Source organism: Enoplosus armatus, chromosome 3, assembly GCF_043641665.1.
Source record: "Enoplosus armatus isolate fEnoArm2 chromosome 3, fEnoArm2.hap1, whole genome shotgun sequence".
Classification (NCBI taxonomy): domain Eukaryota; kingdom Metazoa; phylum Chordata; class Actinopteri; order Centrarchiformes; family Enoplosidae; genus Enoplosus; species Enoplosus armatus.
Window position 1 is genome coordinate 28,165,793 of NC_092182.1, and position 27,140 is coordinate 28,192,932.

General features: G+C 42.9%; 2 protein-coding genes across 2 annotated transcripts in view; one reads left to right on the forward strand and one right to left on the reverse strand.

The window, feature by feature from the left end:
- LOC139283111 (E3 ubiquitin-protein ligase RNF123) overlaps positions 1 to 12,361 on the reverse strand; it is a 103,270-nt gene extending 90,909 nt beyond the window's left edge. The window contains exons 1-20 of the mRNA XM_070903068.1: positions 12,280 to 12,361; positions 12,113 to 12,197; positions 10,681 to 10,766; positions 10,363 to 10,460; positions 9,910 to 9,964; positions 9,159 to 9,244; positions 8,645 to 8,731; positions 8,487 to 8,554; positions 7,872 to 7,997; positions 7,038 to 7,152; positions 6,623 to 6,727; positions 5,073 to 5,198; positions 4,636 to 4,728; positions 3,846 to 3,914; positions 3,633 to 3,755; positions 3,281 to 3,380; positions 2,751 to 2,812; positions 1,934 to 2,005; positions 1,513 to 1,633; positions 591 to 692 (exon numbers count right to left, since the gene is read on the reverse strand). Of these exons, the coding sequence (XP_070759169.1) occupies positions 591 to 692; positions 1,513 to 1,633; positions 1,934 to 2,005; positions 2,751 to 2,812; positions 3,281 to 3,380; positions 3,633 to 3,755; positions 3,846 to 3,914; positions 4,636 to 4,728; positions 5,073 to 5,198; positions 6,623 to 6,727; positions 7,038 to 7,152; positions 7,872 to 7,997; positions 8,487 to 8,554; positions 8,645 to 8,731; positions 9,159 to 9,244; positions 9,910 to 9,964; positions 10,363 to 10,460; positions 10,681 to 10,766; positions 12,113 to 12,197; positions 12,280 to 12,361 (1,861 nt within the window). The remainder of the gene's footprint in view (positions 1 to 590; positions 693 to 1,512; positions 1,634 to 1,933; positions 2,006 to 2,750; positions 2,813 to 3,280; positions 3,381 to 3,632; positions 3,756 to 3,845; positions 3,915 to 4,635; positions 4,729 to 5,072; positions 5,199 to 6,622; positions 6,728 to 7,037; positions 7,153 to 7,871; positions 7,998 to 8,486; positions 8,555 to 8,644; positions 8,732 to 9,158; positions 9,245 to 9,909; positions 9,965 to 10,362; positions 10,461 to 10,680; positions 10,767 to 12,112; positions 12,198 to 12,279) is intronic.
- Positions 12,362 to 15,805: 3,444 nt separating this feature from the next.
- aldh4a1 (aldehyde dehydrogenase 4 family, member A1) lies at positions 15,806 to 25,983 on the forward strand. The gene is made up of 15 exons (XM_070901944.1): positions 15,806 to 15,923; positions 18,321 to 18,414; positions 18,507 to 18,599; positions 18,744 to 18,791; positions 19,234 to 19,389; positions 19,548 to 19,697; positions 19,985 to 20,059; positions 20,404 to 20,591; positions 21,641 to 21,714; positions 22,118 to 22,314; positions 22,576 to 22,623; positions 22,717 to 22,869; positions 24,019 to 24,140; positions 24,637 to 24,755; positions 24,890 to 25,983. Exons 1-15 carry the CDS (start codon positions 15,883 to 15,885, stop codon positions 25,000 to 25,002), a joined length of 1,671 nt encoding a protein of 556 aa, XP_070758045.1. The 5' UTR covers positions 15,806 to 15,882; the 3' UTR covers positions 25,003 to 25,983.
- The last annotated feature ends 1,157 nt before the right edge of the window (positions 25,984 to 27,140 follow it).

Below are 27,140 nucleotides of genomic sequence, written 5' to 3' on the forward strand. Positions count from 1 at the left end.
ACAGCATTTCTTTACTGCACTTTACTGCACTCTACAGCATTTCTTTACTGCCTTTCTTTACTGCGCTCTACAGCATTTCTTTACTGCACTTTACTGCCTTTCTTTACTGAACGCTACTACGTTTCTTTACTGCGCTCTACAGCATTTCTTTACTGCACTTTACTGCACTCTACAGCATTTCTTTACTGCCTTTCTTTACTGCGCTCTACAGCATTTCTTTACTGCCTTTCTTTACTGAACGCTACTACGTTTCTTTACTGCGCTCTACAGCATTTCTTTACTGAACGCTACTGCGTTTCTTTACTGAACGCTACTACGTTTCTTTACTGCGCTCTAATGCGTTTCTTTATTGAACACTACTGCGTTCCTTTACTGAGCTCTACTGTGTTCCTTTACTGCCTTTCTTTACTGCACTCTACTGCCTTTCTTTACTGCACTCTACTGCGTTTCTTTACTGAACGCTACTGATTTTTGTCCACCTCAGCCTGCTAGTCTTGCAGTGCTGCTCTCCTTAACCTCAGCCAGCTCTTCAGTGCAGCTTTTCATTACAAAGAAACTTGATCAACCTGTTTAAATACAGACAAACCAACCTTTGAGTGTTTTCTTTAAGTGGGAGAGGAGCCCCCCGAGTCTCTGCAGGTCAAAGTAGTCCACTTTCCCATTGTAGAAGAGCTGGGGAGGGACGTAGGCCTCTGGAGAAAGACCACAGGGGGGGTAAGAGTTAGGATCGATGATGTGACAATCAGAACGAATGCAGGATGGAGGTGATGGATGAAAAGATGGAAGAAAAATATAAAATATATAAATATATATACACACACACACACACACACACACATATACATATATATGTATATATAAATAAAAGATAGTATGTATGCAGATTAGGAGGTCATGATGTCACAGCTGTTCCGTTCACAGAGGATGTCAGACATTCGTACAGTGGGATCGACAAAGTTAAAGTTTCCACAGCAAAACATTCACACAGAATATTTAATATTAAAAACACACTAACAATGTGCTGCACAGGATTAATGAGCTCTCCATTATAAACAGACTACTGAGTTATAACAGAGTGCGTGTGTGTGTGTGTGTGTTGTTGTTGTTTTCCGATACAGTCATACAGTATAAAGCAGCTGTGGACAACAGATACTGTAAGAATCACTGTGATGAATTCAGACTGATTCACTGACGTTCCTCCTTTAAACACGTTCAACATTAATGTTTCTTAATGATCTTGTTGATAAATTCTCAGCTCCTGGATGTTTCTCTCTTTGCGTTGCCTCTTTTGAATGAACAAAGAGAATTTCAAGGTGATGAAAATACCAAATTCTTTGACACCCAGACCCAGACCCAGCTCCCTGTAGAGTTATCTTTTAGATCTCGTGTATTTTTGTTTTGTTCTCTGAAAAGGGAGGAACTGAACCCATAAGAGCAGATAAAAGTATCTCCTGATAATAAAGCCTGAAGGTCAGTGATGCACCATATGAATTCAAGCACACTGTGCTGTACCTTCACTGCTGACGCTGCCTGGACTCTTCCTGTTGCCGTCGTCCCAGCTGGCCCTCACAGCCGTTATGAGGCGGTGGAGGAAACACACCATGTACTCTGGAGGGCACAGAGCTGTAGGGTGCTGCTCAAAAACACAAATAAACACATGTTCATATGCTGGAGGACAAACACACAAATGACGAAGGATGGGTGCAGAGAGAGACATTTTTGCCATTTTTGCTTAACAAATTACACAAAATATCAAATATGAACTTGGAGAAAGTTGTCATCTAGAACAATGTCGTTTACACTATGACCTTTGTTATTTCAGGTATTTTAAAATGCATCGAGGTCAAGACGAGAATGACGATGGTTGGATTATAAACCCAGTGTTGACAGCGAGCAACAGGTCGGGACCACCAACATGGACATTTCTTCTTACCCCTCGGTTGCTGGCATTTTCTTGGAGGAACTTCCTGAACTTATTGAGGAAAATATAGCGAGAGGCTTCGCCCTGAAAGAGACACGAAGACACAAGACTTATCAGATATCAGTTAAGCACCTGAACATAGCCAGAACTAATCAATACACACAGTGTGAGCTACAAGGAGACGCTTCAGCATGTGATCCAGACTCAGCTCAGGAGAGGAAACCTTTTCTAGCGAACTGACTACATCAACTGGACCGTTCAGTATTTGACATTTAATCAGGCAGAAGACAATGACTTCCTGTCAGTGCCTGAGAGGATCAACACGCTGGATTTAAAACCCCCAACAGACGATTAAGACGTATTAGAAAATATGCATTTCTCTTGCATGAATAACACTCATAATACTATGCATTATTTTAAATGGGTTCTTATCCGTTTTCTACCTCTTTAGTTTCTTGTGCTGCTGTAACATGAGACTCTCAGTAACACCTGATCTTAAACCTGCATGAACAAACAATCGATCAAATCTTTTCAGAAAGAAATCATATCTTAACAAGTTGAAGGTGAATGAAGTTATTATCACTGTACTGTGAAAGTGGGTGTTTCATGTCAACATGGCAACTCTGGATTCAAAACTATATTCAAGCACACAGCTGAAACGTGGATCCACTTATATAAACTTAGTCAGGAGGGGGTGTTCATGGTGTCCCAGGTTCCCACATGCGTTCAGGGAGCCAAGTTTGGAGAAGCTCCGGGAAATATGTGGATCTCATTATATTTAGATATTCTATATAGATAAAATAATACACACTATATGAAGTGTACATACCGTAGTTTTGTCTTTGTTATTGAGCAGCAACTTCAGGATCTGAACCTGCAGCTCCTCCACCACTAAGAGGAGAACAGAGGACGGATCAGCTGAGTCAGCAGGACCAATGGGTACTAATACCACACTCAAGTACAAGTTTACTGTATGATTGGATAATTATTACTGTTGAGGTGGAGCCATTTAATACAGGACTGCAACTTACTATCATTTTCATTATGGGTTCATCTGCTGATTATTGTCTTGATCAGTTCATTTATTGATCGTTTTGTAAAAGTAACAAAATATCAAAGTGACACCTTCATATTCTAAATGAAAACTCTTCACTTGTAAAGTAACTAAAGCTGTCAGATCAATGCAGTGCAGTAAGAAGTAACAAGTACAGCACTGAAATGTACTTAGTTACTGGTTTGAGGTTGTTTTACTTTAAAGACATAATTGAACTGTGAGTTCAGTTTGAACCTTCACAGTATGAAGTGGCAGGAGCTAAACTATGAAGAACAGGACCAACAGATGGAGGAAGACGGTCTGACCTTCAATCCTCTTCTTCAGTCTCTGACAGCCTCTCTCGTACGCTCTCCGTCTCAGTCGCTCGTCTGCACTTTCGTCTTTGGGCTCCCGCTCATCTTTCCCCTGAGTGGACAATGAATAAACGATAATCAATCAGTATTAGTGTCATTAGGCTGCCTGTTTTCAAAGTTTCATTCACCCGCAGAGCTTCCAGCTCTGAAACAGGACACATTCATCAGAGTCAGCAGGAGCTGAAACTATTAGAAAATATTAGTAAATAAAAATATTAGCCATTTGTTCAGTTAGGGCTGATTGATCCATGTACGTTTCTTGACTTTTGCAGTACTTTTTATTTTCTTATTATTATTGTTTTACCTCCTTGTCAAAGTGCGTGGGCCACCAGGTGGTCGGGATGAGCTCCTCCAGCCCCGCCTCCTTCACTCTCAGAGGAGTCTTGATGTAAAAAAACACGACTGAACGCAGAACATCAAACGTGAACTTCTGTTAAGGAGAATATTTCCCTTCACATTTTCTCCTCTTGGTCTCTGATGGTGCTTCAGTCACAGTAACAACAGAAGGATATAAGACGTTGTTGAGCAGGTACTTCCTGGACTTCTCGTGATGCAGGATGGCCGTGGTCAGACGCAGATAGTGGATCTGAAACACAGAGGTCAGGCATGTGGACTGAAGACGGAGCACATCTAAATCTGTTCAGGTTGGAAGAATTCAGGCAGAGGAACGTCTTCAAATATCCCCGTACGTATTTTAGATATCTTTTCTCAGAATATATTAAATATATAAATACATATATTTGATCAATTTCATTGACTTTTAAATGATAATTCTTTCTTTTTAAAAATATATTTTTCTTTTGCCTTCTGCACAAACATCAAATAAAAAGTTACTTCTCAGACTTAAAACCTTCTTTTCATACCTTCTAATAAAACACATCAAAAACTGGACATATATCATCATATTTTATCAGTCAACTTCACATATTTACTGTCTCATACACCAGGAAGTGGCCTTTTCTAACAGAAGACTTCACAGACTTTTTCCAGACCATGACATGCAGAAAAGGATTATTATCATTATTCGTTCCCTTTTAATAAAAACCTCAAAAGTTGTATTTTCCTGCATTGACAGATAAAGTGTAAAACATCTGGAACATTTGTATTAAACTGATTTTGTTCACTGGAGTGACACATGATCATCAAATGACCTTCTTTATAAAGTTCAGCCAACATGATGTCTAGCTTTGATTAATGATTTCATGTCAACACTTCCTGTTAGAGCGGTCGTCTCTAATCTGTGGGTTCCAACAGGTCTGGGACCAGAGCAGGGGTCCAGGACCATGACTCTCCTCTACATGTCCTACCTGGAAGCCCAGGTCGGGGATGATGGGGGAGAAGCGGTAGGCCCTCAACAGGGACATCATGAGCTGCTTCAGACACTCGCTCACCTCATAGTCCTGCAGAGACAGGCAGGCAGGCAGAGAGACAGACAAATAAAACATGAATATAATAACATGATTCAAAGCGTTGCTTTTATACGAGTTGATCTGTTATCTGGAACATCACCTGCTGCGGAGGTTAGGTGAGTTTAGTTACCATGGCGATGTAACCCTGAAGGTACCTCGCTGACCCCAAATCCTGCTTCGTAGTACAGGCCTCTGGTTTCTCTGATCTCGAACCCTGATTACTGAAGCCAGGTTTCTTGTTCACATGACGTTTAAGAGATCAGCTGACTGTGACTGTGTGTGTGTGTGTGTGTGTGTGTGTGTGTGTGTGTGTGTGTGTGTGTGTGTGTGTGTACCTCCATTAGTAGCCAGAAGAGATCCAGAAGCTGCTGTATGAGCGGGTGTTCATCCACTGAACCTCCTCCCTCCAGAATCCCCAACAGGAAGTTCATCAGCACGTCCTCCACCAGGTAAACTTTACACTGAGAGGAAAACAAAGCTGTCATCACAATCAGCGCGTCACCGTCAACACTCTGCTAAACACACACACACAAGCACAGAAAGCTTCAGCTTTAACTCGATGATGATGATGACGATGATAATTACTCTGCCTTATGTCACTAACACTACTTCACTTCCAGATGCTGCAGCTAAACACAGCAACAGAGACCAGAGCTGGTTTCATGTTTTACAGCATAAACACGTTAGCTGCTCATCCAGATGTTTTGTGGCTGAACTTTAATACGACCACCTTCTGTTATTTCTAACTGTATTAAAATAAAGAGTCTGTGATCACTCTTCTCTTACTCCTCTACAAACACGTGCTGAGACAAAGTCAGCGAATGAACCTGTTTCATCTTTAAAATTTCATTTCAAGTCCACGGCCTGTAAATACAGGCGTTGATATACATTCACAAAGGAATCTCAGAGACGAAAGCTGCTCCAACAACAGATCCAGATTATAAAGACGCATCAGCTGTTAGTAAAAGTAATGTGAAGGTGTGTCAGTGACGAGTGAACACAGAGAGCCAAATGGCTGTTAGGTTTATAAATACACAGTTCATGTGTAGGATTCAAGTCATTCTGATGGTTTTCATCTCAGTGTCCCCCATAGAGATCTGCTGCGGGTTCCCATCAGAGTCGTTCTTCATCAAACCACCAGATGGTGCCAAAGTTAAAACATCTAAACACAGACACTTTAAAACTGCTGCCTGTTTCCAGCCTGACAACCAGTTTTGCAAGATTTGGTCATTCCTCAACACAAACGACATTGATCAGGAGATCCACTGATATCTAACACATGTCAGAGGAAGGTTAGTCCAGGGGAGGACAGAGGCCTGGTTCCAGTCTCAAGCTCACAGTGTTACTTTAAAACCTTCCTCGGGAGCAGTTTGCTGACAGGAAAAAACAGCTGATGAATATCAGGTGTGACAGCTGATCACACGTACAGTCAATATAGAGAAAAATTGATCAAAGTAAATACAGGGACGCTCCACTTCTTCAAGCAGCATCAGGAGATCTACACCCTCAATGAGCAGAGATCTAAAAGCTTGTGCTGTATCCGTGCTGTTATGTCAATGTTACTGAACACAGAAACTCTCACAGAAACCACCATACAGGTTCATGGTCTGACCACCGTTTGAATTATTTACACTTCTAAATACTACAATACCCATGAGCCTCAGCTGCCGTTGCCATAGTGAGAATCAGATGCAGTTGTTAACAAAGTGCGTTGATAGTTGCTGAATTCAACCAAAGTCCCGATGATGGTTTTAAAGGGAAACTGTAAGCTTGAGACCTGAACATCTCAACACTTTCACTACAGTAAGGCATATCAAGATGAATTTAAACTCTGGAACCACCTGAACATCGGGCACTGACACACAAACACAGAAACTGGTTTCACCATCAACGGAGCGAAGTGGTTGAAGATGTGAGCCAGAGTGATGAGGACTGTGGGTTCTCCATGAAGCCTCCAGACTGCACAGTCTTTCTCCACCAGCCTCTCCTCCTGCAGCCAGGACACAAACACAACGAGTTCCCTTCAAAAACGGAGCAATCAGAGAGCCAGAGGCCACTTCTACAACTGATGTCATCACATTTGACTTTATCCTCAAACACAAGGACAGATTGAAAAACAGGAAAAGAATTCACTTCCAGGAAGAGACGCCTGCTGTCCTCTGTGAGCAGCAGACACGTACAGTCTGTTTAATCTGAAACATGTCGGATTAGAAGACATTTATCTGGTGGGGCGAGTTCAGTCCCAACAATACGATGAACCAGCTTCCTAGAGCTCAGCCCACCGCAGCAGCTGTCCCCACCTGTGTGTCGATGGCAGTGGAGAGGACACTCTTCATGTAGCCCAGTAGTTTGTGAGCTTTCATCAAGTCTGTAGTTGGGGGGTCCTGGAGGGGCAGGTAGCCATCCACAGGGTACGTGAATCACACTCAGGTTAAGGATCAACACCGTGCAGGTATACAAGTACGAGGTGCACCTTCATCATGTCAGGTCTCTGAAGACTTCTGTAAATAAACTGATCAATGACTTTTATTGTATTAAAACCTAAAACAAATGTCAGGGTTATCATGGACGGACATGTAGAAAATATAAAAGCTTCTTACTGCTACACAGTCTGTTCAAGATTACATTAATAAATAAGACCTCATGAAATAAATAATCACATTAACAAATTGTATATAAATATGCAAACGAACCAATAATTTGTGAAATAGTTGAAGAAATGCAACACATTATGAAATCTTATTTTGATAATAACAGAATTCATTTTTATTTTACCCCAATGACACTTTTCATTATCATGAAAATAAGAATAACATTTCATTATAATACAGTTACTTTTAATTATCTATTGGTTCATTTATATATTTTACACAATTTATCAATATGTTTATTTATTTCATGATGTCTTTAACACTTTGGGGTCCCATAGTGAAGTCGTACATCATCATTTTAGAGAAGTTTAATTTTCTCCTTCTGCACTGAAATCAAGTCCGACCTCTGGAAAGTGTTTCCATGATTTAAAAGTCAAACGCAGGCTTTAGAGTGGACGTGCTCTAAGACAGAAATAAACACAATTTAAAAGTGTAAGAAAGGAAACACTGGAGAGAAGACGTCATGCAGGCTGAGAAGGATATCTGAGAGGTCTGCTGCCGAAGTTGAAAGCCACCGACTCTTTAAAGGAGAGGCTGATGGCGGGAAAGTAGGCTACGCCTGGACCCATCTTAATGTTGGTGAACGCTGTGCCCAGAGACTGGCCGTTCCTGAGGAGACACACACAAACACATTAAACACGTCCTCCTCTCAAGTGTTGAGTTCATCTATAAAGGCAGCAGCTGCTGATCTGATCACATCCTACATCCTTCTTCTGTGTAGAAGAAGCTACAGCCAGCAGCCGGTTAGCTTAGCTTAGCATAAAGACTGGAAACAAGGGGAAACAGCTAGCCTGGCTCTGTCCACAGGTAACAGAATCCACCAACCAGCTCCTCTAAAGCTCACTGATTAACAGGATATACCTGGTTAGTTTAAACTCATCAAAAACTGAAGCATAAAAATGGTAAATTGCAGTTTTACGGCGGGGTTATGTCCAGGACTGTAGCTTTATATTTACTGAACATCTGACTGTCAGGGAGGAAGAGAAGAAGAGGAACTATTCCTTTAGAAAGTAAACAATATAACAGTATAACATGTTATATAATAAGAGTAAGAAGAAGAAGAAGAAGAATATAAAATAATTGAGTTTATTGTCTTACAAGCAGAATGTGATGGTTCCCTCTTCCAGGTCTATCAGACAGCTGACGATGTCTCCAGCTGCCCACGACTGAGGAAACACAAAGTGGCTTCAGCATCACAGGCAGTGACCCAATGTAAATCACCTGAAGGGCCGCAGCCACACGGTGTTGTTATTCACCTTTCCATAGTTAGTGGTCGTCACGTTCCACTTCCGCACTCTGTTCCCATCATAAGCATAAGAGTCAGGAGTGTCGCCAACGCCCTCCTGAGCACAACACACACACACACACACGAGAGTTACATCTTCTGTAGAGCCACACACACACACTCATACAGACACGCACACACGCACACACACACGAGAGAGTTACATCTTCTGTAGAGCCACACACACACACACACACACACTCATACAGACACGCACACACACACACACACACACGAGAGTTACATCTTCTGTAGAGCCACACACATACACACACACACACACTCATACAGACACGCACACACACACACACCCACACACACGAGAGTTACATCTTCTGTAGAGCCACACACACACACACACACTCATACAGACACGCACACACACACACACACACACGAGTTACATCTTCTGTAGAGCCACACACACACACACACACACACATATGTGTGTGTCTGTGTGTCTGTATGAGTGTGTGTGTGTGTACCTCCTGGTTGAAGCGACAGTTGAGAGTACACCACCCGATCTGCATCAGACCCTGAGAAGAGATCAGCACCTCGTAAGCCCATTTCCCTGCAGACAGAAACAAACCAGACACAATGAGAAAATAAAGTGTTTTTATTGTGAATATTAAGAATTGAAATGACACAGCAGGACAGCAGCTGCAGCGGTTCCCCACCGTCTGACTGGCGTAGCCCCACAGCCCCGTCACATCAGTCTATAAATGTATTTCCATACAAGATACAGTGATCCTGTTCAGGATCTTCTCTCAGTGCAGACGCTGGACAGTCACACTCACACCTCTCCAATCCAGCTGGAAAGCTTCATTCAAAATCTCCCAACACGACACCGGGATTGAACGGTGAACTGACCGTCTGCTTCTCTGTTCTGAGATATTCTGATATTCTTCTTCTTTCAGGGTTATTGAACATATATTCAGTATATATACATGCTGCAGTATGATATACAGTTTATGCATCATACTGTGTGTTCAGTGATTCTGCAGACTCAACATGAGACAGCAGATTGCATAATATGCTGCTGTGGGCTTTTCTTCTTTTCTTCCTTCTGGTCTATTCTTTCAGACATAAAGAGCATTAAATGAGACAAAACACTGAAGTCCCTACAGGGAAGCACAACACCATCATTTGTTGTTATTATTATTAGCCCATGAACGCTCCAAGTTTATATCCTCCAACAACATAAACTACGGAGCCAGTTGTCCTGAGAGGACTTACCTTTATAAACACATGTGGTGGCTCTGATGGAGCTGAAGTTGCTGTGGCCAATGACCTGAAACCAGGAAAAGTTACAATCATTAGAAATAAACAAGTCTCATTAATAACCATTTAATAAAGAAACAAGTTGTTGTCTGAGAGGTTTTACTGTACTGGTATAGACAATAAAGATAAAATAATACTCGTTTTGTTGTTGAAAGCAGACTAAACAAGCTGCAGTGAATATGAAAGGATTTTACTTCACTTTTACCGAGAAATATTAAGGGGAGACCCTGTAGAACCTGTTACACGTTGAAAATATAGTCATCAAAATGCAGATAAAATGAAGGTGAGATAATAACACACGACATTCAGTCCAGTTTGAACAGACAGCTGGCAGTCTATGAACATAAAAACTGCTCAGTGCTGACTGGGTTTCCCTCCGATACAGAACTTTGACAAACGTCGTCCTACCCCCAGTAGGTCATCATCCACAAACAGAAGTCCTTCAAAGCCGCTGGTGTGATCCAGGACGACCGGCTGAGGGCCCAGGCGACCTTCAACGGGCTGATCTGCAGACACAGATTCAAACAGCATCACACCAATTAGTTTATTAGACGGCGACTGAAGGTTCAACACTCAGTAACAGGCTGTAGCTGCTCGCCAGATGTTGAAGAAGAGATGTAACTGTCTCTTTGTTGTCCAGGTGTGGACAGATGTCTCAACTGAAACACCTGGAGACACCTGTGTGTGTGTGTGTGTGTGTGTGTGTGTGTGTGTGTGTGTGTGTACCTTTACCTCTGCTGTCCTCAGTGGGTTCTCCCTCAGACATCAATCTTTCCAGGTGAGAACCAAGATCCTGGAAACCAAGAGGCTTCCTGTACAGGAGGAGGAGGAAGAGGAAGAGGTGCATGATTAGGTGTAAAATAAGTGAAGCTTATTTGAAATATGTTTTCCACTTTTTTCTCCAAGCAGCAATTTTGTCTGAAATGTCCCTCCATGTGTCCATCGATTTATGGACTAATAATTTCAGCTCTGGTCCGACTCCAGTGATCACTGGGCAGGTGTGTACCAGATTGGACTCTGTATCAGCAGATAAAGGACTTAGATCTGGGTTAAAAACACTTAATCTGGACAGCCCTAATTTTCCTGTTCACCAGAGAATGAGTGAGACGTTCCTTTTTTAAACACGTGATCTATGGTGTGAGGCCCGCAGGAGCCCCCAAACCTGATCCTCACAAAGACCAAAGACTGCTGCTGGTCTACAGGGGACGAATGAACACAGGAAGCAGGTTTACCCAGTGGACCGTCACTAAAGGGTTAACTGCAGAGACACTGAGTGTGTGTGTGTGTGTGTCTATGTATAGAGCTGCTGGGGGTAACATGAGTCTGTCTGGCTTAAAGTAAGAGGCCCGTGTAACACTAGTCCAGGTCAGGGTACAAAACACATACTGTACACACAAATACACACACACACAGTTATTATCTGCTGCTCCAGACTTCAACACACCAAAACAGTCCAGCAGCTCTGACCAGCTTCCTGTTTCTCAAATCAAACACACACACACACACACACTCTCGTTGTTGAGATATTTCACTCAAAAGTGTTGTATATGTGTGAACCTCATGGTGGCGCTAGAGGAACCTCAGAGGGATTCATCCTGAGGGGAACATGAACGTCGGTACAACATTTCAAGGCAATCCATCCAAAAGTTGTTGAGATGTTTCACAGAAAAGTTATTCAAAGTGGAGCCACGCTGCACAGCACATCAACGTCTATAAGCTGTTCACCTGGATGACGTGTTGCAGGTGAGCAGTAAGAGTCACCTGCAGCTCTTCCTCTGACGGCTCGCTGTGGCTCTTTCTGTTTCTACTGACTAAACGTGTCCACATCTGGTTTTCATCGAAGAACAGCAGCGCTAACGAAGGTCCACTAACTCTGTAATTAACATGGTGCATTTCCTATTACTACTACACAATAATGCCTCTTGCTAGTTCGCCGGTGGAAAGCTTTTAAGGTGACGCAGCAGTAACTTGACACGCAGTAGGAGATACAAACACACAGAGACTTTCTCTCAGACTGACCCAGGAGGACAAACCATGACTCCAAATAAATAAACGTCATAACAAATTCAAGGTGAAGATACGTCCGTGTTGTGTTCACTACTTGTTTCTGTTATTGCAGGTTGAACATATAACATGATGGACTGAAGACTGATGTTACCTGAGGGAGGCCAGTGCAGGTCCCTGTTTGGTGGAAGGAAACACATGGTGCAGGTAGTCACTCAGCAACTTCTCATTCACTATACCTGACAGAGGGAGACAGACCATCAATAACACGTGTTTTACACATGTCACATGTACACACAGTATTCTCCCAGCAGGTCGTACCTGTGGCTTTGGGTTTGTCTGTGTCTGAAGCCAGTCTGTAGTTACGACGCGTCAGAGCGGTGCCGCCTCCTTTAGAGCTCATACTGTCTGACGGGAGTCAGAGGACCCATACACTGCTGAGGACGAGAGAGGGACACCTTTCAGTCAGAACTCAGGACCAGAGAGGGACACCTGTCAGTCACAACTCAGGACCAGAGAGGGACACATGTCAGTCACAACTAACCCTAACCCTTTCAGGGATCTAAACGCACGAAGACAGACCGAGACTAGTACTTTGAGTACTTTACTGCTGATACTATAACTACATGACTCTGATGATACTTGTGTACTTTTACTGCTGACACTGAAACTACATGAAGCTGAGAATACTTGTGTACTTTTACTTGAGTAGGAGTAGGCTTTTGAATGAAGGGAGTACTTTTCATTGCTGTACTTTTACCTGAGTACTCCTCCCTCCCTCCCTCAGGTTGATATCGTGCAGCAGTTTAAATGGCAGTGCAGTCAGTGAGTTAGCCAGAGAAGCCAACTCAAACCCGGCTGTGTAGCGTGCTAGCTAGCTGCCGTTAGATAAACTTGAAGTTTCCTGTCTTTATATAAAACAGTAGCCGTCGGATCAGGGTCAGTCACATTAAAGACACATCCGTGACAATTTATAGCATCGCAAAGCTGTGTCTTACATGTCAGTCGGAGCTAGCTGGCTAACGGCTCCGTGACAGAAACAGACTGTTTTGCTAAGCAGCAGCTAGCAGCTACCTGAACACGACGAGCTGACAGCAACACCCACCGCTTCCTTGTGTTTGAACGAGCCTCTCCTCCAGCTGTAACCCGCTCCTGTTTGGTGTTATTCAGTGTTATGAAGATAAGATGTGTTAAACAGGCTGCTGTCGTGAGTAAAAGGCTAATTTCTACCACAACAGCCCTCCTCTTGTCAACGCCTCTCACGTTACGGGGAGCCAGTTGGGACAAAATAAGGCTCGTTGCTCGGCAAAACACGAAAGAAAAAAAGACGCCGAATGATGCCACTTAGCAGCCGATACTCCGTGTTTGTACCGCTGATTGCTGTGGTCATGATAACATGCACCGCAGTAAAGACTTCAGGCTGTTTAAAGATCACTGATTTTTATTTAAAAAAATAACTAGAACGACAAGAAGACTCTGGGACTGTTTGAAGCACTTAAGGTCTGTGAAAGGTTTGAGAAAACAAAAGAAAAATGGAGATTTCAGGTTGACGGTTCAAGTAGCCTATAGTGGGTTTTAAATTAGATCTGGCTCACGAATCAGAAAGTGAAGTTTAAGTGGTGCAAAAGTAGAGGATCATCTACTAAATGTCATAATTTATGTTTTCTGTGTTTCTGTCAGGGTTAATCCCGAGGTTTCCCCCAGTTTCATTTATCCTGTTAACTGGTGACTTGTGGACATTTTTCTGTGTTTCTATGAAGAAGGTCCAGGTTTTTACGTACAAGATGACCATGGATGATAATCAGATGATGTTTTTAGAAAACCAGCGCCACATTAAAGGTTCACATCTGTAAAGTCTGTCTTTAAACAAGACTCTCACTGAAGTGTATTGGTGGCTGTAATTGTTCCTCCTGTCCTCACTGGCTGTGAAGGGTCTCTTTCTAAAGCAATCTCTAATGGAAGGGATGATGGGAGAAAAACCGCAGTCCTCATTCTGTGTTAAAGAGACTTCTAAAGTTCAGCTGAAGATGATATGAGGCATCATCAGCCTTCTGAAGTTACTGTCTGTTTACTACAAAATCCCCTCGTTGTAATTTGACAGTATTTTCTGGCTGAGCTGACCATAACTAACCATAACCAACCATAAGTCTGTTGAAGCCTCATTGCGTTTGGTTGAACACTGGAATACATTTTAGCACAGAACTGACTCACATTGGCCTTAAAGGGGCATCTCTTTGAGGCTGTTAACAGACAGAAGAAACAATCAGAGAGACCAACAGTCCATTCAGTGTACATACGTACGGTATGTGAGTTTGTTCTAAGACAAACAAGACCTTATTTTAGTTCATATCATGATGCATATTCCTAAATAAATGTATGTTTCATTAACGTCCCACAAAGTAATCGATACAGAAAACTGGGCCAGGGAGTATCCCAGTACAGGAATACTGCTGGTTTCTGGTAACTGGGAGCCCAACAACTAGGTTTTGCCCAGGAGGCTCCAAACCAGGTTAATCTGGCCAAGTATGTAACATTTACTTTTATGGTTTTAGAGGTCAGACAAAGTTAAATGCCTTTTAGTCAGAAGTTAATGGCTCTATCTTGTGGCCATTCTGTGTCATTACAGATCATTTTGGATAAAATACAGCAGTTAAATGTGACAGATTATTTGTCATTATAGGAACAAAAAGCAACTGAGGGGCATTTGTGCTTCAGTACACATTATGTATGTTTGTATTGGATTATACTGACAATATAACCTGCCTGATGTGCCATCTAATTATCTGTAATAAAACATTTTATGGAGCACTTTTCAAAACCAGCGTTACAAAGTGATTCAGTCAAAAATATTATACTAGTCATTAGAATAAATATCATAATCCCAAACACAATTGTAGAGTTCTAAAATCACAGCGGACAATAAGATCCTGCAGGGGGAACATGAAATTCAACAGTGACGGCAAAACAAAAATAACAGATATAGAACAGAGATTTAAAGAACAACTAATTCTTGATTCTATTCTTATTCAGAATTTGCCCTGAGAGTAAACATGAGATATTTCTTCAGATGTTGTACACCATGTACACATTTTTATTCAAATACATTTTTGGTATGATGAGGTGAGATGTTTCAGTTTACAGGAAAAGTCTTCAAAAGACCATTAATTATGTTTAAAGCAGAGCAGGAAATGCTGTTGAAACCTCCACGTGAAATATGCATGTAGAATTGTCAGGATGACAGCACTGATTCTCGGTTCCTGGCTGAGGTGTTAAGTCATATAGAGCTCTTTATATACAGTCACAGTTCAGCCTGTGAACTCTCCACACCATGAGTTCATGTTTGAATGAGGTTTCCCTTCTTTGATTCAGTCTATGGTCTGAACTCATAAATATTCTGTTGGGATTCATAAAGTAACGCAGTGACACGATGAAGAAGGCTGTGGAGACGGGATCGAAAGTTCAAGAAGCTGCTGAAAATAGAGCTTCCTCCTGTACTTTCAGGTGTGACCTGTGATTGGCTGAGGATATTTTACTGCTCGTTGATTGGCCAGTCGCAGACCCGCCTGTGGAAGGTTTCATTTCACAGGAGGGGGGGGAACTTTTTCAACTGTTTACGAATTTTGACAACAGAAGGACATTTCCTTCTGTTCAGTCACACTCAGGAACATGTATTACGTAAATGAAATGGTCGTTAAACTTAACAACAGATCCGACAACGAGGAATGTGGCGTTCAAAAATAAACCTCTCCCCCGGTAACAGTTAGTGCTGTCCGGGTTGAAGTCACCCAGCGGTCCCGCTGCCTGAATCAGCCCGATCAATCCTGTTCGTCCGGTATCTTATCTGGTATTGACCCGTGAGTCAGGCTGTCAGAGGGTCCGTCATTTCGTTTTCTTCACTTTTTCTTAACAACCTGTCGTAGAAGCATGCTGCGCGTGAGGGCGGCCGTGAGCCAGTCTTGGAGGGGGTAGGTACTAATGTCTCACATGAGCAGACACGAGAGTCCTCCACCTCAGCGGTGACTTGTTGTCAGTTAGCTAATGCTAGCTAAGACGCTGCATCGTGTGTTTTCCTTTCAAGACTCTTTTCTTTCAAGTCTGTGGACAGCAGGTGAGTGGGCGTTGATGTCGAGCCTGTAGCCTCACTGCTGCTGGTTTGGGTGTAACTGTCTGGCACGTTATGTAATGATCGCTGCTCTGGGAGTGCACCTGGAAAGTCTGTGGCTGAAGTAACTACATTAGTGTTTCATGTGGAAACCACTGGAATACCAGCTAACCAGTTCTCCTCCTTCAGTAAGTCATCTGACAGTGTTAAAGATCTGAAAGCAGCTGACGGGGTGCTCCTCTTCTGGCATATACTCATGCAGAGTGCTGCAAAGAGGCATCTTTGAGTTTCTTAGGACTGGAAGAAGGACTCAGATCTTTTACTTCACACCACAGTGTAGAAATACTCTCTGGCCAGTAAAAGTCATGCATTACTTAAGTAAAAGTTCTAAAGTGTTAGCTGCGAAACATACTTAAGTATCACAAGTAAAAGTACTCATTATGCAGACTGGCCTTTTCAGAATAATATATATTGGAATATAATTATTGATGCATTCATGTGTTCTTCACTTTAATGTTGCAGCTGGTGAAGGTGGAGCTCATTTAAAATACTTTATATTCTGCTGAGCAGCTTGTGAATTTCAATAGTCTGATCTAATAATAACTCATAATTTATTTGTTCAGAATCAGAAATACTTTATTGATCCCCTGAGGGAAGTTATACAGTACTGGTGATATCATTCAAGAGTAGAAAGTAGCAAAAATGTAGAACTAAAAGTATGTGCAAAATATAAAAATAAGAAATAGAAAATATACTCCTCCCTCTGAGTGTCAGTGACACTCAGAGGGAGGAGTTGAACAGTCTGATGGCCACAGGCAGGAATGATTTCCTGTGGCGCTCTGTTGTACATTTGGGAGGAATGAGTCTCCCACTGAAGGTGCTAAATACAGTACTTGAGTAAATGTACTTAGTTGGTTAAAAGGTGACATTTGAGTTCTGGGATCCTGTCTGACACATCATAGACTCACCTTGGCACCTTATAGAAGGCATGTCACTCATGGTGTCACAAACCACCTCACACAGGCACATTCTCACTGACACACACCACTAAGAATCTGCATACTAACACACTCACATTATATAACCGCCACAGTCAGGGTCATGGGGGGTGGGTGTGAGGAGACACCAGACACAAGGGGCCCTGGACTTTCCTTCTTAGAACCAGTGACTGTTTCTGAGAAAGAACAAACATTTCCTTTTCTGTAAAAACTGGATGGTTATTAGCTTTGACCAGAAGTTCAGTCTGCAGCTGAATCAGAGCCACATGTGTAGAAAGTGAGGTTTGGGTGTGTTTTAGGGAACATGAGAATGCACCAGCTGCCCCCCTTCCAGTTTAGACTGGATTAGTTAATCATATATGAAAGAGAGAAGGCCCCAGAGTCCCTGCTGTGATGTAACTTTCAAGGAAAGTGGATGAAACTATCCTATATCCTATGTCCTACTATAAAAATGAAACAGGGCTGCAGCTACAGAAAATCACAATTTACTGAAGTCCAGCGTGGCATCTTGAAGTCTCTTGTTTCACTTTTAAGACCTTTTCTATCATCCTGACTCGTCGGAAGCAGATGTAACTAATAACAGCATTGATTGCAGCACTGCATTGCAGAGGCATCATTCATGTTAAAGGTTTGCCTTTCCTGCAATGACCTCTTTAAAATGTCTGCTGTGAAGAAGAACAAGAGTGCTGAGATGTTAGCAAGGCTATCAAGATTCAGGTTAGCAACATCCTGGGCTTCATCCTCTGGATCTGTGGATATACGGTATATACAGCATGTCACATTTCAGTCTGAAAGTGGTTCACCGACGTCCGTTGTCAGTATAACAGGAGAGCCAGTTCTGTTCTTTTTGTTTCCCCAGTATTGTTAAATAGAAATGCATTCAGAATATGTGAGGGGAGGGTGTGAAAAGGGGGGGCAGGACTGGAAAGGTTTGGGAACCAGTGGATGAATTCAAGGTAAGCGTATGTCTTGTTACTTTCGAGCAGCTGTAGGCGGTCAGCTCGGATCAAATGGATCAACTGAAATATTGTGGCAGCGTGGGAGAGAGTCGAGCTGAAACCAGTTTGTGGGAGCTCCTGTCTATTTATTAAAGGAGTTCAACATCCTCCCACCATAACCAAACTTTTATGGCCACTTCAGGTCAAAGGCACCTGCTGATTGTGCTGTTTTCCTGCCAGCTGCCTCAGACCACACAGTTTGACTGGACGCCCACTCTGAATGAATAGAACATCATTAACTGCATGTGGTTTGTGTGTTTGTAGGTTCAAAACGTTCCCTTGTGCAGCTGTGGAGGTGAAAAATGAGCCGATCCTGGGTTTCAAAGAAGGGAGTGCAGAAAGAAAAGAGCTGCTGAAGGTTCGAACCTGCTTGTGTTTACTAACCATCACAAATATGGAGTGGAACACACTGAACATGAGTTCTAATTCATCTTGATTCGATGGTCGTAGGCCTTAGACAGTCTGAAGGGGACCACGGAGGAGATCCCCTGTGTGGTTGGAGATGAACATGTGTGGACCAAAGACATCAGATATCAGCTGTCTGTGAGTACAGTCAGCAGCACGTTCCATGTGGAAACTGGGACTGAGCTTATCACCACTGGCATCGTTATTCAAACATACATTGGAATAAGTTTCCTTGACAATGTCATAATGTCCTAACGTTGACTTTCTCTGTTTCTTTCAAAGCCCTTCAATCACTCACATAAGGTGGCAAAGTTCTGTTTTGCTGACAAGGTAAGTTCTAGTACAAGAGTACTAGATGCAGTGCCATTGTGGGTCATCCATAAATGGGTGTCAGGGATGCAATTCCTCCGAATGTGGTCTGAGCGGTCAGATCTCACCTGTATTAGAGCTGTCCACTTGTGACGGATGTTAGCACCAGGCGTGAACAGGGCCAGAGACTTTATTGAAGAAACTGGTTTGAAGTTCCACAGTCCAGGCTGAGGATCTTAAGATCTTCTGATCATAATTTTACTGTCTTAGCTCCAACACTGTGGAACAACCCCCCCTCAGTAAAGGCTGGCATTGTGATGACTTATTACCCCGGTGGTTTTATGTTGTTGTTTTTGATCTAGTTTCATTTCTCTACGTTGAACTATTTTGTATTATATTGTATATGTATTTTCACCGTGAAACTCTGGCTTTGACTCCTTCTTTTTGCCTGAATGTGACGCAGGAGCTCATCAACAAAGCTATCCTGGCCTCCGTGGCAGCAAGGAGGGAGTGGGACCTGAAGCCCATCCAGGACAGAGCCCAGATCCTCTTCAAGGCAGCCGATGTCATCAGTGGACCCAAGAGAGCAGAAGTCCTCGCCAAGACCATGATCGGGCAGGTACAGCAGACACGGGGAAAACCTTAGCAAGCAGTTACCCATAAAGCAAAATGGAGTCTGAGACTCAGTGAGCTGTAACTGTCACATTAGCATAGTGGTCAGAGAACAAATCAAAGCACAAACATTTCCTCTGTGGTGGATGGATCTCTGTATTTCAGGGGAAGACGGTGGTCCAGGCCGAGATCGATGCTGCCGCAGAGCTGATTGACTTCTTCAGATTTAATGCCAAACACGCCATTGAGCTGGAGCAACAGCAGCCATTAGATGCTGAGGGAAGCACAAACACCATGCTCTATCGTGGGCTGGAGGTAAGGACCCTCTCCACGTTTGGTTACTTCATGTCCAGCTGATCCATCAATTGTTCTGTGGAAGAAGGTTTGGGTTTTATATGTAATGGTAGTTTTTGTCCGTGTCTGGCTTCAGTTCAACGTCACTTTGATTATGTTACCACCTTCTGGTAGAGCAGCTTCAGACTGCTCATATCCAGGTCCCTGAGCTCATTTAAACCTTTAATTGTATGTCAGGACTGAGTGTTTGCAGTCTCATATTAACCTTGTATGTATCTACATGTCTATCTACCCTCCTCCTCCCTCAGGGGTTTGTAGCAGCTGTGGCCCCTTTCAACTTCACTGCTATTGGTGGAAACCTGGCAGGTACCCCAGCTCTGATGGTGAGTGTATGTGTGTCTCTGTGTATGGAAGAATGAATGGCTGTGATCAGTGAGTGATGGGAGGCTTTATTTACTCTGTCTGTCTTTGTCTGTTCGTCTGTCTGTGTCTCTGTCTGTTCGTCTGTCTGTGTCTCTGTCTGTCTGTCTGTCTGTGTCTCTGTCTGTTCGTCTGTCTGTGTCTCTGTCTCTCTCTCTCTCTCTCTCTGTGTCTCTGTCTCTCTCTCTCTCTGTGTCTCTGTCTGTCTCTGTCTGTGTCTCTGTCTGTCTGCGTCTCTGTCTGTCTGTCTGTCCACCTGTCTGTCTGTTGTGTTTTATATGATCAGTGAGCTGCTGGTGTTTTTCAGGGTAACGTGGTGCTGTGGAAGCCCAGTGACACTGCCATGTCTGCCAGCTACGCTGTCTACAAAGTCCTGAGGGAGAGTGGTCTGCCCCCAAACATCATCCAGTTTCTACCAGCTGATGGTCCAGTGTTCGGAGACACCGTCACCTCCTCTGAGCACCTGGCAGGCATCAACTTCACTGGCAGCGTCCCGTAAGGAGATTATATGTTTCAGATGTGGATGCCTGTTAAAGTGTGGCTCAAACACCACCTGTGGATTCTGTTTAAAGAGGACGTTTTATGCTTTTCCTTATTTTCTGTCATATGTCATATATGTATATATACACTACTCACAAAAAGTTAGGGATATTCGACTTTTGGGTGAAATTTATGGAAAATGTAAAAAGTTCATGCTACAGTGATATTATATCATGAAAGTAGGTCATTTAAGTAGAAGCATGCAATGGTAATTTCTTCATCTCATTCCTCATTTCTGCTCAATGTGAATCGACTTCATGTGAAAGCTGAATATCCCTAACTTTTCGTGAGTAGTGTATATGCTTAGTTGCTTAGTGATGTTGGGTTTACAGTTTGCCCTTGGAAATTCTTCCAAAGACTTCTGGAACTTGGCCTGCCAATCAGAAGAAAGTGGGCTTTTAGAGAGGCGGGCCTTAAAGAGACAGGAGCTCAAACAGCTTGTTTGAGTCAGAGGGTGAACTGAGGGGCTGCATGAAGGGCTGGTAGAAGATAAATCAAATGTACTCTAGTGGTGTCCCAGAATAAAGATACAGAGCTGGACATGAGCATAATAGGTCTCCTTTAAAATGAACTGAGACACATGGTGGGCTCTGTCTTTGCTCAGCCCGTGTTCTGATGCTTTGGTATTTTCCTGACATTGAAATGATGCAGCACAAAGAGCGTCTGTTTCTGGAGCACCCCCAGCCAGTAGATGCGTTTAAATCAGCATCAAAATGAACATTGAACGTGTTTAAAGCAGTAAATCAGTCTGTTTGACCTCTCAGAGTCATTGTGACAGTCTCTGTTGTCCTCAGCTGCTTCAGACTGAAGGACAAGTTTCTGCTCCAGTTCATTAAATCCCTGCAGACACCTGAAGGCAGCAGGACACGTTTGAATACTTTAAGCTAAACGTTCTTCCACCATGTTAATATGGCACTGCAGATTAAATAATACACATTCCAATCAAACAATACACTGTTGTTTATAAATGGCTCCATACCAATACTTTGAATCTGTGTTTGTAGAACATTCAAGCGTCTTTGGAAGCAGGTCGCCCACAACTTGGACTCCTACAGGACCTTCCCTCGACTGGCAGGAGGTGAGCTGAACCTCTGAGTAATTTCCCCCCGGGGATCAATAAAGTATTTCCAATTCTGATTTTGAAGCATGATAATCCATCAGTTACTATGGAAACGGAGCAGAGAACGATGCTTTCTACACACAGACAGACAAGCGACAGCTCAGCCTCCGATGAGGAGATGACATGACACAAAAACTGTTTCCTGTTTCTCTGAGTGAGGAAGAGGAGAAGAGGGTTTCACTGAGTGTTCAACCTCTAACACTTCACATGGATGTGATGCTGATGAAATGTTGGAGGTCAAGAGTCGGACTTCTTTGTCCTTTCTTGACAGACTTCTGACACCTTTAAGTCACTTTGTATTGACCTGCATGTTAAAATAATGTCAGCTGGGTTTTCTGAACGTGGTGCTTCACGTTTTCAGAGTGCGGCGGGAAGAATTTCCACTTTGTCCACAAGTCAGCGGATGTTGAGAGCGTGGTGAAGGGGACGATTCGCTCAGCGTTTGAGTACGGAGGTCAGAAGTGTTCGGCCTGCTCCAGGATGTACATACCAGACGGCATGTGGCCGCAGGTCAAACAGGGTCTGCTGGACATCCACAGACACATCAGAGTGGGAGACGTGAGTGGATAGGACAGGAAACCAGTACCAGTACAACAAGTACTACTATGGCTAATGTACTACTGTAGCCACAACTAATCATTGCACCTCTAACTATAAGCCAATGAGCTGCCTTCTGTCTCAACCATCTGATGTGGAAAGCTAACAATAATAACAAAGCTAACAGGTTCAGTGTTAAATGGTCACATGGTGTGCCAGCTTTCTGTCTGGTGTTGATGAGGTTTGTAAAATATGTAATGACTTTCTTCTCCTGTTCTTTAGCCTGTTGAAGACTTCAGCACCTTTTTCTCAGCTGTGATCGATGAGAAGGTACAAATACAAATAAAGTCTGTGTTCTCCTTCAGTATATTGATGTGTAGTGTTTTTTGCTTACTGTGTTTCCTCTTGTGTTTCCTTCTGTAGTCATTTGTTCGGATAAAGACGTGGCTCGACCGTGCCAAGTCCTCCTCTAATTTAAAGGTCATCGCTGGAGGTAACTATGACAACAAGAAGGGTTACTTTGTGGAGCCGACCATCATCGAGACCACAGACCCGCAGGACGCCATCATGAACGAGGTACAAACGGCTTGATGTCTTCACACATGGACTGTGGTCACACTTGGTTCACCCTAATACTGGAGCTGTGACTTCAGAGCTCTGCTGGTATCAGCCCAGTTTCAGCCTCTTTGTACTGGTTACTGATCTCTGTTAGAGTCGATTTTAAAGCCATTACTTTACGTGTCCAGGCAGCAGAGTACAGCAGTGAACCTGTAACTCCTTACTGTCCAAAACAGCCTCTTAGATCAGCTGGTTCAGGCCTTTCATCTGTTCCAGAGTCCAAGTTAAATTCGGGGCTGGTGGATCTTTTCTGTTTTCTGCTGTCACTGTCTCAGCTTTTAAATCAGACCTTCAAACTAGAGTTGAACTGGTAACCGATAAATATCTGCTTGTTGTGGCTGACACCATAACTGATAATGAAGGCTAAGATGAGCAGGCCCGTGGCATCATTGATCCTCTGTCACGTGACTGAACGTTTTTAGCTGGTTCAGAGCAGAGAGAGTTTCCAGAGTAGGGTCACACTATTAATGTATGAGCCACTGAAGTTGATATTGTGCGTCTTTTCACACCATTGACCACTTATTTATTAACATAATGCAGTTCTGACATGTTGCCACCACATCTTCTCTTCATTTTGACCTTGTGAATGGTTTTATATGTAACTGTCTCACTGTACTGAGAAGCACCTTTTTGCTACCTGCTTGATAAGTACAAATAGAATCAAAGTATTCTTTGATATAGAGCAGATGTGCAGTAGTATTTGCAGTAAGGCAGAGTGTTAATCGTTACTTATTTTATAGTAGCACCGAGACAAAGGTGTTGCTGCTGATTGAATGTAGACAAACACTGGACAAACGCTCATCATTGTGTGGACTAACTCTGGATCACCTCCATAAACACGTGTCTCCCAGAGCCGTCCTCTGGTGTTTGGTTAACTAAGCTGCTCGAACCTTGTTTCGCGCTCTGATTCACAGACTGAAAACTGATCTGAGTGTGTATGTGACTGTTTCCTTTATGTGAACATCAGGCAGGAACAGGATTTACAGGAACATCTGTTCACGCTGTTAAAAATAAAACACATAGAATTCAATAATAATGTTGTTTAGGTTATGTGTTTTTACAAACGTCTGGTGAAGACTTTCTAACATGTGTTTTTGTCTTGTGCAGGAAATCTTTGGGCCTGTTCTGGCAGTTTATGTTTATCCTGAGAACAAGTACAAACAGGTGCTGCAGCTGATAGACAGCACATCCCCGTACGCCCTGACAGGAGCAGTGTTCGCTCAGGACAAGTAAGACATGTTAATCTACAGTTGCATGTTTGCAGGACAAGTAAGACCAGGACCTGAAGCCTCTTCAGGGGGAGCGCCGGAAAGCTGAAGGGGAGGCAAAGGTACTGCGGGAGGTTAATTGGAGCTGACACGTGATGAGCTCGCTCTCCTAAAGCCTTTAAATGACATCACCAGCACAAGACGCGTCAGCCATCTTTATATACAGTCTGTGGTGGAGACGCGTCAGCCATCTTTATATACAGTCTGCGGTGGAGACGCGTCGGCCATCTTTATATACAGTCTGCGGTGGAGACGCGTCGGCCATCTTTATATACAGTCTAGAGAGTCTCACCTGTGACTCACCTGAGGAGGTCAGGGCAGCAAACTCTGTCACCTTCTTGAAAGAACTTTTTATTGATGCATTGGTCATTTTGAATGTTGGCACTTTGGTGTTTTTGTTTGAATCTGTCTCAGTGTGACGTCCTTTAGTGTTTGATACATAAAGTTTGTGTTGCAGGACTGTGATCGACGAGGCAGCTAAAGTCTTGAGGAACGCTGCAGGGAACTACTATGTAAATGATAAATCCACCGGCTCCGTTGTTGCTCAGCAGCCGTTTGGTGGCGCCAGAGCTTCAGGTAAGAGTTGGTTTTACTGTCCATGTGATCAGAGGAGCTCACAGGTAAACACCTCACTGCAGGTGACGGCAGGTGATGGTGAGGTCTGTTGGACTGTCAGCTCTGTTCAACTGTCAACTCTTCTCTTCATCAAGGAACCAATGACAAACCCGGAGGTCCACACTACGTCCTGAGATGGACGTCGCCGCAGGCGGTGAAGCAGACCCACGTCCCCCTCACAGACTGGAGGTACCCCTACATGGGCTGAGAGGGAGTCCAGTACTGCAGCCTGCTGGTCCAATCAGAGCCCTCCCTCCATCAGCTGATTCTCCAATCACCACCGACACACACAGATAGACTCCTATGTCTCTGCCGTCCCTCTGTCTTTGCACTGAACCTGGACATGAATGTATCTGATGAAACACGAGCAGAATCCGCAGCAGAGTGTTGAGCAGGTCTTTATCAGAGTGGAGCTGCTCGTGACGGCCCTCGCTGAATAGTATGAATAGTTTTATTTTTTTAATCTGAATCAAATTACAACTCAAACAATTAGTCGATTCATTGATTCGTAGAAAATAATCTGCAACAATTTTAATAATCGATTAATAAAAATAGTCATTTTTTAAGATCAAATGGAAAAATGATCCGATTCCAGCCTCTGAATTATGAATGTTTTCTGCCGGTCTGTTGGACAAAACATTGGAAGACCTCACATTGTGATTGACATTTTTCACTGATTTCTGTCAACAATTACCTGGTAGATTAATAATAAAACTAGAGAAATGAAAGTATTATATTAGGTCAATATCAGAACATAAAGTGTTCCTCTGTGAGGATGTTACATCTCTAAACTCTTGTCCAAAGCCCATTGATGTCTCGTGTTTAAGTATGAAATCTAAATAATGTCGATGTGAAAGAGGTGGGGTTTCCTCCTTTGTTCTTTAGCAGTGATGCTCACATGGCAGAGGACGGCACAGCAGGCGTCCTCTGTTCAAAGAGCCACAGCAACAGAAACATACAGCAGTTATTTGCACTTAAATTCAGGTGAGCTGTGAAACTCCTGCTGTGTTCTCCTTTGTGAAATGTTGAAATGTCAACGTTCATAACAACTTCAAGTTCTGCTGGTTTGTCTTTTCTCTTAACAGTTTGAGCATTTTAATCTTTTGCTGTCCTCAAACAAATGCAGCTGATTTATTATATTTTCAGAATGTGCCTGCCTTAGAAACTCTGTAAATTCAGATAGTTAATTTTTGACAATAAATATTAAATTATAATGCGTTTTTGTTTCTTTGCTTCTTCTTTATTGTCACTTGTGGTTTTCAGCAGTGAGGTGGCTCCGCAGCTCGTGGAGGAAATGAAGGTGATTTAACCAGATTATCGCAGTCTGCGTAAAGAAACGAGCCTGAACTGAACACCGATGTGGAACACATAATTTTAGATTCAGTGAGACGTAAACACTTCCTGTTGAAAGCAGTATCTCTGATGTTCATCCAGACTAAATTCAGGTGACCTTGTATAATTTCCCCCTGGGGATCAATAAAGTATTTCTGATTCTGATTCTGATAAAATTCCATAAATCCACTTAGAAATCAGAACGTCCCTGAGAATCTTCATGTTTTTAAGTTTCCCTCAGTGTCACAGTGATCCAGTTGTCTGTCCATCCATGAGGACACTGCAGACAGGAGCTGTTAGTCATGGCTGACACCTGGTCGGTGTGCCTGAGCAGTCAGTTTTTGTCTCCTCTCTGGGTTACTTGGTTTAGCTTTGTTTTCACCTGTTACACCTGTACATGTACACACACACACATACTGATGAGCTGACTGCAGACTTCAGTTCGTTTTCTTAAATATAAATAATACATGTATTTTACTTGAAAGAGTCTTGTGGTCTCCACATTTTGACAACAGAACAAAATAGACAAGATCAATATCACAAACTTCATACAAAAGTAAAATGAAAACCTATAAAATACCTGGATGGTATGTCGTCATAACCTTGGCCTTCATCAGGTCAAAGCAGTCGTGTCAGCCTGATCATTTAACTCTGCAGCGAGCTGGACATTAACTTTATCATAGTAGTTAACGTCAGCTGGTCTGTCTGTCTCCGCAGGTTGATAAGGAGATTGGTGGTGATGCTCATTATGTCATTTTAGGACAGACTGGTGACTGGTGACTGCTGTATCTCCAGTTTGATGGTAACAATTTGTTGTCGCCGTTCAGGACTTGGTTGGAGTCAGAGACAGCGTTCATATGTTATTATGGTCGGCTGATTCATAGAGTTTCTCAAGGGGTTGGTTTACAATCTTTGAACAGATTTTCATTTGGTAGAGCAGTTTTGACTTTAAAGTGGTGGACAAACACCTGTACCATGTAGTATTACATCACTGTGGATCACAGAAGTAAAGAA